The sequence below is a fragment of the Hemicordylus capensis genome, chromosome 5 (assembly GCF_027244095.1).
Source record: "Hemicordylus capensis ecotype Gifberg chromosome 5, rHemCap1.1.pri, whole genome shotgun sequence".
Lineage (NCBI taxonomy): Eukaryota > Metazoa > Chordata > Lepidosauria > Squamata > Cordylidae > Hemicordylus > Hemicordylus capensis.
Window position 1 is genome coordinate 6,983,531 of NC_069661.1, and position 13,337 is coordinate 6,996,867.

The following is a 13,337-nucleotide window of genomic DNA, read 5'->3' on the forward strand; positions in this document are numbered from 1 at the left end:
TCTGGAACAGGATCTATTCCTGTTTAAGAGATCTTGATTTGTTGAGCCACACAAGACCCTAGATCCCTGGGTAAGGAATCCCACTGATTCTCACCACTGAGGTCAGCTCCCAGCTACATGGGCATTGGGCTGTAGTTGTAGGGCCTGCATTGTGAGAGGGCTGTCTACACCAAAAGCAAAATAAGGCTCAGAAACTCAATTTCTCATCTGAGTAATAGAACACTTGAAGTTGTACATTCAGCCCATAGTGTCTTCAGAGTTGGAAAAGTCCCCTGCATGAAACCCTGGAGAGCTACTTTCAGCCAGTGTAGACAAAACTGAGATGGACTCAGTAGAAGAAGATATGATCCAGAACAGGGTTTCTTAAGCTTGGGTCCCCAGATGTTGTTGGACTACAACTCCCATCATCCTCAGACACAAAGGCCATGTCTGGGGGTGATGGGAGTTGTAGTCCAACAATATCTGGGGGCCCAAGGGTAAGAAACCCTGATCTAGAACAACCAGTCTCCCCCAGTATGATTCCATATTGTTAATCCCCATGGGGGAGATGGATTACTTACACCCTTTTAGCTATTGCAGGCTCAGCAAGCATTGCTGTGTACATGCACAAAATATGATGTATTGCTAACAAAAGAGGCTTATATGAGTTCAACAGCCTGCGAAGATGTCAAGAACCATATGACTTACTCTTCTGCACCATCTACTGGCTTAGCAAGCACACACATAGAACATTCTAAGCAGAACAGTGCTTTTTTAAAAAAAAACTTAGAAGATAAAGTGATACGAATAACAGCAGGGGGTCTAATTAAATCCATTGCAATAAATTAATTAACAGGGTGAAAACTCAATGTTCAGGCACCATATACACACTGATGTACCAGAATGGGCAAAGAAATCCAATATGATGTGTGTCTTTTTGGAGATTTCTCTACTAGTGATTTCCTGAAAATGACATTTCAGGACTGTTAGCAGAAGAGTACCAACATTATTGATTGATTTGATTTGATTTGATTTGATTTGATTTGATTTTTATACCGCCCTCCTAAAATGGCTCAGGGCAGTTTACAATTAAAACAAAACCATTAAAATCAGTTAACAATTAAAACAGAAATTATAAAACAGTATAAAACAACAATTAACAATTTAAACATCATAAAACAACAATCAAACAATCACAACTAAATCACAAACAAACAATTAAAAAAACCTGAAAACCAGGTTACAACATTAAAACCAATTATAACTATTTAAAACCCTGGAAGGCCAGGCCAAACAGATTCAAGATACATAGAACTGCATATTGGGATCCAAGATTCCAGGACAGTACAGGACTTTGCAGATTAAACATAACACACTGAATTGTACTTGAATTGGAGGTCAAAGGACAAAGCCTGCAGGATGGAAGAGTTCTTGGGTTTTGCCCCTTCAGGAAATGTTGTCCCAAATTACAGTGGGCACTCCTTAAAAGTCTCAAACAGAAGTTTATAGTCCAGCCCAGAGTCTCACACAGGGCATACAAAATGAGAAATGCCAACAAGGTTCTCTTTATCTAAACTTGGGAAAGAGTTTTAGGAGCTTGTACAAGCCCATCTGAAATTAGAAGGGAGCTTTATAAGCCCCTGAATTCTTCTCTGACTCAGAGCACAATCTAAACCATAGAAGCATTCCTAGATTCCCTCTCACTAGCTCACATACTCCAGAGAAATGTCCATGCTTCATGAGTCATCCACACTGCTGCTGGGTTCTACAAAGCACATCCACGTTGCAGCAGAAACAGGCTGTTCCATTCCAACTAAGCATTGCACCAGGGATGTCAAACTGCAGCCCTACTGGTGTTGTCGGCTAGGGTGTGATTGGGCAATTTGGCGTGGTTCGGACTGAATTGAAACAGAATTTGGACTGAACCACGGGTATGCAAACTGTTTCAGTCAAACCGATCAGCCTGGCCTGTCGGTTTGACGAACCAGCTTGAACGGATTTGGAGAGGTTTGTGATTGAACCACCCGAACTGGCCCGGTTCACTGCAGTCTGGTTTGTGATTGAATCGGTTCTGCTCATCCCTATTGTTGGCCTACAACTCCCATCATCTCTGTCTACTGGCCACTGTGCCTGGGAATGATGGTAGTTGTAGGCCAAAAACAGCTGGAGGGCTGAAGTTTGGCACCCCTGCACTACACAACTAAAGTTGTGTAGAGCAGCTTTTAAAATGATGCCTGGGTTAGGGTTATCAAAGACTCCTGAGAAAACTTAGCAGCCATGGGATAAGGGGACAAGTACATGTGTGGATTGCTATCTAATTGCAGGAGAGGAAACAAAGAGTAGGTATAACTGGAGAGTTTTCACAATGGAGGGAATTAAGAAGTGGGGTCTCCCAGGGATCTGTACTGGGACCGCTGCTTTTTAATTTATTCATCAATGATCTAGAAGTTAGGGTAAGCAGTGAGGTGACAAAATTTGCAGATGACACCAAACTATTTAGGGTAGTGAAATCCAAAATGAATTGTAAGGAGCTCCAAAAGGATATCTCCAAACTGGGTGAGTGGTTGACAAAATAGCAAATGCGGTTCAATGTTGGCAAGTGTAACGTGATGCACATTGGGAAGAAAAACCCCAACTTCATATATACGCTGATGGGATCTGAGCTGTTGGTGACTGACCAGGAGAGGGATCTTGGGGTAATGGTGGACGCAGCACATTAAAATTGTCGACTCAGTGTGCAGCAGCTGTGAAAAAAGCCAATTCCATGCTAAGGATCATTGGGAAGGGGACTGAAAATAAAATGGCTAATATTATAATGCCCTTATACAAAACAATGGTGCAGCCACACCTGGAGTACTGCATACAATTCTGGTCACCACATCTAAAGAAGGACATTGTAGAACTGGAAAAGGTGCAGAAGAAGGCAACCAAGATGATCAGGGGCCTGGAGCACCTTCCTTATGAGGAAAGGCTACAACACCTGGGGCTTTTTAGTTTAGAAAAAAGATGATTGTGGGGAGACATGATCGAGGTCTATAAAATCATGCATGGTGTAGAGAAAGTGGACAGAGAGAAATTCTTCTCCCTCTTACATAACACTAGAACCAGGGGTCATCCTATGAAATGGATTCCCAAGAAATTTAGGACCAACAAAGGCAAGTACTTTTTCACACAACACATAATAAACTTGTGGAATTCTCTGCCACAGGATGTGGTGACAGCCAACCACCTGGATGGCTTTAAGAGGGTTTTTGATAACTTCATGGAGGAGAGGTCTATCAACGCCTACTAGTTGGAAGGCTGTGGGCCACCTCCAGCCTCAAAGGCAGGATGCCTCTGAGTACCAGTTGCAGGGGAGTAACAGCAGGAGAGAGGGCATGCCCTCAGCTCTTGCCTGTGGGCTCCCCAGTGACATCTGGTGGGCCAGTGTGTGAAACAGGATGCTAGTCTAGATGGGCCCTGGGCCTGATCCAGCAGGGTTGTCCTTATGTTCTTAAGTTGCAATGCTACTTCCATCAGGAATAATGGAAGTCGTGGCACAACTTCAGTTGTGTAACACGATAGGAACGGAATAGGAAATCTCCTCAGAATCATGGATGTGCTTTATAGAGCCCTACAATAGTGTGGGCAGCTCTCAAAACACTGTTGTTGTGTTGTTGTGTCTGCACAGTATGTGAGCCACTCTCTCTGCCTTGCTCCCCAAAGCACCCTCTCTGTCCCCTTCTTACCAGCCCCCAAACACCTTAGGAATATAGCATCATAGGAAGCTGCCCTCTACTGAGTCAGACCATTGATCCATCTAGCCTTCACAGACTGGCACCTGCTTCTCCAAGGGTTGTAGGCAGGAATCTCTCTCAGGCCTACCTGTAGATGCCAGGGAGGGAACTTGGAACCTCGATGCTCTTCCCAGAGTGGCTCCATCCCCCTAGGGGAATATCTGACAGTGCTCTCACTTCTAGTCTCCCATTCAAATGCAACCAGGTTGGACCCTGCTTAGCTAAGGGGACAGGTCATGCTTGCTACCACCAGACCAGCTCTCCTCTCCTTCCCTCTTTCCTTTACTTATCCCAATAGCAACAGTGTGAGCCACAGTGCTGCACAGCAAAGAAATATAATCTGTCCCTTCTCCCCCTCTTCATCACCCTGCATTGTAGCATGCCAAAGCAGAAAGACTGGGGGAGGGCATGGAAGACACACACCCCCAAACCTCACTATAGGGGTGGTTGGATGGACATGGGAGTGGAAGGTCCATTTTTCCAAGCCTTGGAAGAGCTCAGTAAATGACCCCAGCTTTTCCTGATTTGTGGGGAAATAACCCAGATTTCTGAGTTAATTCAAGGCAAGAGAGAGCTTGCCCGTCTCAGAATGAAACACACGCCTTCACCTCAGATCTCCTGAAAGTCCTAATTTGGGACCTTTATTTACTCTAAGTCCTTTTAGCACTGCACCACCACCAACAAGGTAGCCCCAGGAAACGGACACAGACACCAGCTGGTTTTACTCAATCAAGGATCCATGTTTATTATAGCCAATTAAACAGCAAGCTAGCTTCTAACTCATACACACACACATACTCACCTAGCCCCACTCCAAAGGTGATCAGTCTTTGAAAGGGCTGTTGGAAGAAGCGTAGAGGCCTCACTTGGGATGTTAGGGCTTCTCCGGGGTCTTCTGGTTTCCTGCCTGACTTATAAAGGGAAGTTTCCAGTACAGTTCCGGTTGGTACATTTGCAGCCCACTTTCATTTCTGTGATTACAAGACGTACTCATCCTGTCTCCTTCAGCTCTTTCTTCCCTTGCAACGTCACTGGCAGTCACTGGCAGTCCTCCCTGGTTCTCACCGATTCTTCGGGCCTTGGCATTGTCTGTGTTAGAGAGGGAGTGGGGCTAGGGGCGCTCTTCATGTTGCTCACTCATGCGTTCCTCCATACATACCATTCGTAAGTACTACCTAAGCATTCCCATTTGTCAAGATCACATGGCTCATTGGGTTACAGAAGTGAGCTAGTACAATTGATACATTGCTTCTTATCTCTAGATTATTAGGAGCTTGCTGTCCAGTCAATTATTTCTATGTTAAACATTAATATACTGTTTATTGTTAATATATTCCTACATCTTTATAACTTGCAAGTTAGTCAAGTACATTATATATCACTACTATCACAAAGCTAGTATAATTCTACACTAGGAAAAGTATACATATCCTCCTCACCAACTTCTGGTGACAGCAAAGACTTTCTTCAATTAAGGCAACTTCTTGCCCTTTGATACATCTTCGCTCCCAATTTAGGAGAGAGAGAGAAAATTATCTGTATTTCTCTGACCTCACATCCTCCTCGACCCTGGATTATTAGGTGAGACTTTTGGCGTGAAAAGTAATGCCTTGAGTTTCTTAAGTGAAATGAGTAACAAGGGCAAGGTCATGGCTAAGCAGGCCTGTCTGCCAGTATATATACTTGTGACCATCAAGGCAAACCTGAAGGTCTTTCCTGGTACCACTTGACAGAAGAAGCAACCGGAAGGGGCAGCGTCATGTCTTACAACGCACTGGCCTTCTGCTTGCTTTGGCTCCTGGCTCTCTCTTCGGCTTGCTACATCCAGAACTGTCCCATTGGAGGGAAGCGTTCCATCCTGGATATGGAAGTCAGAAAGGTAGGTTGGGGTTGGGTGGGATTTAGGCATGGGAAGGGGAGCTCTTAAGGAGTCACAGAGGTAGGATACTAGCTTCCCCCCAGCTTGCAACTGGTCACCCACAGGATCAGCTGTGGCAAGGTAGAATGGCCTCAGGTGGCCATGCAAGGAGGCAGCTCCATGAAAGGCATTTAATAATGAAATTTAATAATTAATTTAAAAATGAAAAAAAGATTAGATCACAAATGATTGTAGTAAAATAATTTCTGTGGACTTCTTTACAAAGCTGGTTTTATCAGTGCTTTGTTACTGAAATAAAAAGTGCTGCAGCTCAAGCTGTCCAAAAGGCCAGCTTTTTTCTCCTAGACGTGTGAGAGCTGTCAGTGGTGACTGGGTGGCAAGGGAAATGCATACTGCATATGCTCAGGAGTACTCTTCTCCACAGCCCATCTGTAGAGACAGAGAAGAACCATTCTAGAGAGGGAACTGCCGACATTTTGCAAAGCTCAGTTTTCGTGTCAAAAGTGATTGCTTTTGGTTTAAATTGGGGGAGGCCAACCTGAGGCTCTCCATGTGCTGTTGAAAAACCACTCCCATTGTTGGATTATTATTTTTATTCCTAATTTCCCCCAGTAGCTAGATTTTAGCTATGGGTTTACTGGATAATGACCAGCAGTTTGCTCACTGCCCAGCAAATGAAGCACAAATTCCATAAATCAAGTTAACATTTTATTTGAGTTACAAAAGAAATAAGGTAGAGGAGAGGGTGCTCTTAGCTGCCTCCTCTGGCCACATTTTCACTGCCGGTGCTGTGCTTAAAATCGGTCCATGGGGCGACTGTGTACCCTCTTGCTGCCCCAGTGAGAGTCAGACCAGAAGTGGCCGGTGAGCACACACACGTATTACCTGCGCACGTGCACCAGCCACTTCTGGTCTGTTGCTCACTGGGGTGGCAAGAGGGTACACAGCTGCCCTGTGGACCAATTTTAAGCACAGCACCAGCAAGGGAAAAATGGCAGGGGGGTAAGGGCACCTTCCCCAAACCTTAAAGGTAGACACATGCTCCGCCACCGGTTCGGCTGAACCACCGGACTTCCGAACTGGTTTGGCGGTCCTTAAAAGGACTGCCGGACCGGTTTGTGCAGATCCCTATTACCTAATGGGCAATGTTCTGCAGAAAAAAAATCCCTTCTGTGTTCTTGTGGCCTTTCTCATTAAAAAAAAATAAGCTTTTTTCTGGTACCTGATTTGCATAAAGGACATATACCTCATCTAAATTCATTCACACTAACCCATAGCCAAGTTAACTTCGTTGTTCTTTACAAAGAGCCAGCAAAGCAAATCTGCAAATTGTCAATTTAGAACTGTCAGCTTAAAAACAGGTTTGGACCAAAAGTCATAAGGTCATTTATGTGATAAAGGATTGAAATAATGTGATTACATATGGTATGTATGCATGTATATATGCGTATGTTGAAAAATGCAAGCATACCTCCTCCTTCATATCTCCCCTTTGATGTCTAGCTAATATTATTTAGCGAGTGATATTGCACCCCTTTATCAAGGAGAGGTACACCTACTAAGTAGTTTCAGCAAATGTAGCATCTTAACTTGATATATATGATGTAATAATACTTTGTGTACTTCTTTTCACTTTTTATTCTCACCAGATTGGCTGCTAGATCAATTACCTGGGTTGAGTTCTTAAACTCTATATAATTTGTAAAATTTGTGTTCTCAACTGATTCAGTTTAGTGAATCTTGATGTCATTCTTAAGATCTCTCTGATTCATACTAATAATTTAACATTTTATTCATTCAGCCAAGAGGGTAAGGTTGGCTCCATCAAATAACTGTAAATAGAGGTAAAGTGTTTGCCTCTATCTTATTATTTTATTGAAATCTTGGTGAGTGGAAGTTGAAGAGCAACAATATATTTTTCTCAATTGTCGGTTGCTGGGACAGTTATAATACTGGACTTGACTTTTAGCTGACATGACTTTTACCAGACTGGACTATTTCGGAATGTGACTTTACTGAATATGACTTTACCAGACTGGCTTTACTGGACTTCATTTCACATATGCAGCTGTTGTTGAACTACAACTCCCTGGGGGATGATGGGAGTTGTAGTCCAACAACAACAGCTGGAACATCTCAGGTTGACCACCTTTGGCTTCTAGGGACTTGTTTTGCAATAAAGATATAATATTCCTGTAGCAACTAAAAGAACAGCATGAGCTTTTGTGGCCTGGATCCACTTCATATCAAACGGTTTAGGAGACTTTTCTCACAGTTCAGGTCTGGCTCTAATGGACCAAACTAGGAACGGAACATAGGAACATAGGAATCTGCCTTCTACTGAGCCAGGCCCTTGGTCCGTCTAGCTCAATATTATCTACACTGACTGGCAGTGGCTGTTCTAGGTTTCCAGCAGGAGTCTTTTCCCAGCCCTACCTGGAGATGCTGCCAGGGATTGAATCTGGAGCTTTCTGCATGCAAAGCAGATGCTCTGCCAGTGAGCTATGGCCCGATCCCCTAAGTAGAATATCTTACAGCAGACAGTGCTCACATGTAGTTCACCCATCCAAATGTAAACCAGGGGCAGGCCCTGCTTAGCAAATGAGACAATTCAAGCTCGCTACTGCAAGACCTGTTGGGATCACTAAAATCCCTCGGGCCTTGACTTAGGAAACAAATTAAAAGACCAGACCTCTTACTACAGTCCTGTGAAACCCAAAGACGTCTTCAGCCGCAATGATAACAAAATATCCACCTGTGGAAACCAGTCAGGGTCCAGGTTACATTTCCGCCTTTTATGTCTCCCATCAGTGCATCTCCTGTGGACCTAGAAATAGGGGGCATTGCTTTGGGCCCAACATCTGCTGCGGGGAAGAGCTGGGCTGCTACTTTGGCACGGCGGAAACGCTGAGATGCCAAGAAGAGAACTTCCTTCCTACCCCTTGCGAGTCGGGGAAGAAAGCATGCGGCAACAGTGGAGGATCCTGTGCGGCATCTGGCATCTGCTGCAACAATGGTGAGGACATCCCTGTGGGTCGGAATCCTGACCCTCCACCTGAAAGGCTCATTCCCTTTACTAGATGCTGCTGGTTTACTCCGTAGCCCAATTCAGACATCATGCTGCATGAATGTACGGAGCTCTGTACACCCGTACATGTGTTTGTATGAATGACTGTACTACCTGGGTTCATTTTAAAAGGGAACCTGGATACAGGCCCTTCAAATGCATGGTACAGATAGGAAGTGTACCCTGTACCTGCGTTCAGAATAGCATGTGAATGACTGCAGCTGTGTGCAGATCTGTACCTGTGTCCATTGTACACTTCTTGTACGAGTGTTGAACATAACGTGTGAATGTGCCTCATGTTCAGTTATCCATATTTGGGGCATGCATGACTTTGGGTATTTATGTTCTCCATATGAAACATTTTCCCTTCTACCTTTTAGCATGAGTATGAGTTGGCTCTGCCCGTTGGAGAGGACTGTAGGCGTAGAGAAGCTGCATTGCAACTGTGGTTCTTAACCCTGCTTTGAATGCTAAGGCATTGATTTTGAATGTGAAAAACTGAGGTCCAAATCTTCTCTCAGCCATGAAGCTCAGAACTGCTTCCTACAAGATAATGTCCAACAAGGATATCATGCAGGAAAATCCTGCATGCACCATAGTATGTTATAACTAACCATGCACCTGTCTATTGCACCTGTATTTATGAGTTGCATGTAGGGGCAAATTTCTGCCACGTATAAAGCCCTGTGCAGAAGGTCAAAGTGTGTGTTAAGAGTGGGGTGGGGGAATCAGAGTGGTGCCTGTAGACTCCCGCCCTCAGTCTCCACACATTGGCTGACATCCTAATGAAACACTTGTGTAACAAGCAACATTGCACAGTTGCACTAAAAATTAGGATTTGTAGCAGAATTGTGCTATGGCGCAAAGCACTCTTGTGGAAAAGTTGCCTTTAAAACAAATGAGGCGTACCCATAGGTTGCACAACTATTGTGCAAGCATGCTTATAGTAAAGGTAACATGTGCCATCAAGTTGGTGTCGACTTCTGGCGCCCACAGAGCCCTGTGGTTTTCTTTGGTAGAATACAGGAGGGGTTTCCCTTTGCCTCCTCCCACTCAGTATGAGATGATGCCTTTCAGCATCTTCCTATATCGCTGCTGCCCGATATAGTAGCAGATGAGATTCGAACCGGCAACTTTCTGCTTGTTAGTTAAGCATTTACTGCAAGACTAATCGGGAAGGCAAGCTCCAAACCTAATGTAATGTCCCTCCACAAGCACTTTGTTAGGATGTCCGCCATGATTTGGCACTTCTGCATTGGGTCCTAGTCCTTTGCGCTTACACCTCAACTTACTTTTTTTTAAAAGAGGGTTGATTGTGCTGTTGAGTCGGTGTCGACTCCTGGCAACCACAGAGACTTGTGGTTTTCTTGGTAGAATACAGGAGGGGTTTACCATTGCCTCCTCCCGTGCAGTATGAGATGATGCATTTCAGCATCTTCCTAAATCACTGCTGCCCGATATAGGAGTTTCCCATATTATGGAAACACACCAGCGGAGATTCAAACCAACAGCCTCCTGCTCTCTAGGCAGGTTGCTTCCCCACTGCACCATTACGTGCAGGTTACATATTCAGGGCGCTTTCCAGATTAGCTGCTCAACAGCAGAAAAATGCTTCTGTTCAGGCAAATCGTATTTGAAACATAAACATCAGGGAGAGTAGTCTCGTGGAAACTAACAACCCGAAAAAAACAGCAACTTTCTTAACACCAGATATATGACATCCTAGCTTTTTATCGCAGCGATTAAATTCGAAACAAGGCATTGGAAATGTGAACGACACCCTGTTGTCAGCGTAGGGACTGCGGTGTCACAACACAGGAAGTGTGGAAGCACACTTCCGAGATCCGCCGTGACCCCGTTGCAGGGTGTAATCTGGAAAGCACCCTGGTATCACTCACTGGTAAGAATAAAACCAATGTTTTGCCCCTTCTTTCCTCTATGGTTGGACTAGCCCATTGTGTCTAATTAGGGGTTAGACACATTCCCGAGGTTGTGGAATGCGCTCCCTGCTGAGATACGATCCTCCCCATCTCTGGCAATTTTCATAAAACACCTGAAAACACATCTCTTCAACCAGGCTTTCTCAGCTTTTTAAAACTTGTTTTTAAATTGTTCTGATTATTTAATTGTTGTTTTATGATGTTTTAATTGTTAATCATTGTTTTTTATGTTTTATAATTTTTGTTTAATTATTAAGTGATTTTAATGGTGTTTTAATGTAAACTGCCCTGAGCCTTTTGGAAGGGCGGTATAAACGTTTTAATAATAAATAATAATAATAAATGTGGTCTTGCTTTTTCAGAGGGCTGTATGGTAGACTCCATGTGTGATCAAGAATGAGAAGCTGCCCAGGAACACGGATGTTGAGAGCATTTTTAGGTTATGGACTTGTAGACAACAATACCACGCCGATGGGATCTATCTTTCTACGTCAAGTGTATATGTTGGACCCGGATGGCAAAAAGCTTGCGCAAAATAAAACATGTACTACTACAACAAAATTTGTGATTTGTGTTATCTTGGCTTTGCAGTAAAATTAACAGGTTTGCTGGGTGTCTAACTGTTCATCTGCTTAATGGAATATTGAGGTCATGGAAGAGAGGATACTTTTACTTACACATTTTCTTCATTTATGATTTGCTGTTCAGCTCAAAGAGCCTCCAACTTCTATAAAATCATTTTAAAACCACACATTAAAACAGTATTTTTAATTATTCATTATTATTCATCATTATTATTCTGCTTTTCAACAAATAAGCTCTCAAAGCAGTTTACATAGCAGAAAGCATGATAAGATGGTTCCCTAACACAAAGGGGCTCTGAGAATCTCTCTCTCTCTCTCTCTCTCTCTGAAGGGACACTATGCTGAACTGAGAAAAGACAGTTGTTCCCCTCTGTTAAATATTTATTTATTTATTTATTTATTTATTTATTTATTTGACATATTTTTATACCTCCCAAAACTTATGTGTCTGGGTGGTCTACAACAATAAATGACAACATAAAAGTTAAACCATTAGTTAAAACAAATAAATGACAACAGAGAAATTAAAACATTGGTTAAAATAAATGACAGCAAAAAGTTAAAAAATTACAATCTAAAATTTTAAAACAATAATTTAAAACAATGTTACAACTATTACAACGTATTTAATTAAAAGCCTGGGTGAACAGATGTGTCTTTAAAAAATTTTTTTTTAAAGTTGTCAGAGATGGGGAGGCTCTTATTTCACTAGGGAGCGCATTCCACAGTCTCAGGGCAGCAGCGGAGAAGGCCCATCCCAGACGAGCCGGTGGCAACTGCAGACGGACTTCTTCTGATGATCTCAATGGGCAGTGTGGCTCATCATGAAGAAGACACTCTCTTAAATATATAATAGTAGCCACTTTTAAAAGCTGCTTCAATGCCCAGTTAAAGGTAAAGGTGTGCCCTCGAGTCGGTGTCGACTCCTGGCACCCACAGAGCCCTGTGGTTGTCTTTGGTAGAATCCTTGCCCATCGATGCCATCAGCTCCACCGCCGCTTCAGGCCACCACGAACTCCCGCTTGGAGCCATGCCTTGAGCACAGCACTTCATCCACTTCCAGTTGGTGTAAAACTAGCAGACTCCACAGTCAGTGGCCTCTCCTCCTGGGAAGGGGGAAGTGTGGATCGCCTGTGCAGCACGGATGATGCCCCCACCAGGATGCCCCCACTGCTCTGGAACTGGCTTCATGCAGGTGCACCAGAGCCACACATCACTGCGGGGTGGGGGGCACTTGTCACATGCATGTCATGGCTGCCAATGGATGGCCAGGGCCAAGTGAGAGCAAACCCAACACCCCCCCAGGCTAGTGGTGCCCCACAAAATATTCTCCTTGAGGCACAGTGATGCTGTTGGGGATCAAAAACCACCATCAAGCCTCTTCTCAGCCCTCCAGTGTCCTGGTTCAGGAGTCTGTCGAGGATGCTGGAGCCGTTTCCTGCACGGACGGTCCCTCCCAGCTCGGCCGTTCTGTCCAGCCACCACATTCAAAGCCCAGCAAAGATTGAGCCCCCAGCAGTGTTCCCCGACACACAGGGATTCCCAGATGTGGTTGACTACAACTCCCATCATCCTCAGCCAAAGGCCACTGCAGCTGAAGATGATGGGATCTGTAGTCCACAACATCGGGGACACCTGCTCCAGAGAACACAGGCTGGCCCTCTTCACCTGACAGGTCCGTAGGCAGCAGCAGAGCATTGAAGAGAAGTGCTGAAGAGAAGAGGAAGGACACGTCAGCTGTACTGGGAGCAAGCAAGCAAGGACACCTCAGGGATTCGAACCCCGTCCCGGAAGCCAGGAGCACCAGCCGCCAGTGTCTTTTGCGCTTTTTTTTTTTTGCATGCAGTCCCACAAGGCGAAAAGCAAAACCTGAGAGAACAAGAGGCTGTTCTCTCAGAAAAAGAAAAACCTTCAGAAGTCCAGGCCTGCTGCGTCCTCCGCCTCTGACCACTCCAGTGTGGCCACCTGAAAAAGTCTAAGCACAGTGATAGAGACGCCCCCCCCACCCCTGATGTCCCCACCCCCACCCCCCGCACTCAGCACAACTGATGTCGGGGTCAGATTAGACTAAAGTGAGTTCAGTGCTGGGAGCCAGAGTCCAGGCCAGGCAAG

At 44.5% G+C, this 13,337-nt stretch overlaps 1 protein-coding gene across 1 annotated transcript; it reads left to right on the plus strand.

The window, feature by feature from the left end:
• The first annotated feature begins 5,469 nt into the window (after nt 1–5,469).
• On the plus strand, nt 5,470–11,202 carry LOC128327358 (neurophysin 1-like). Its single transcript, XM_053256130.1, has 3 exons — nt 5,470–5,634; nt 8,446–8,650; nt 11,004–11,202. The coding sequence occupies exons 1-3, from the start codon at nt 5,515–5,517 to the stop codon at nt 11,039–11,041; spliced, it is 363 nt and encodes a 120-aa protein (XP_053112105.1). The 5' UTR covers nt 5,470–5,514; the 3' UTR covers nt 11,042–11,202.
• Nucleotides 11,203–13,337: the final 2,135 nt, after the last annotated feature.

Coding starts and splice junctions, on each gene's coding strand:
- LOC128327358 (XM_053256130.1), top strand. CDS start 5,515: ATGTCTTACAACGCACTGGCCTTCTGCTTGCTTTGGCTCCTGGCTCTC. Junction 5,635..8,445: donor TGGATATGGAAGTCAGAAAG/GTAGGTTGGGGT, acceptor GTCTCCCATCAG/TGCATCTCCTGTGGACCTAG. Junction 8,651..11,003: donor TGGCATCTGCTGCAACAATG/GTGAGGACATCC, acceptor TTGCTTTTTCAG/AGGGCTGTATGGTAGACTCC.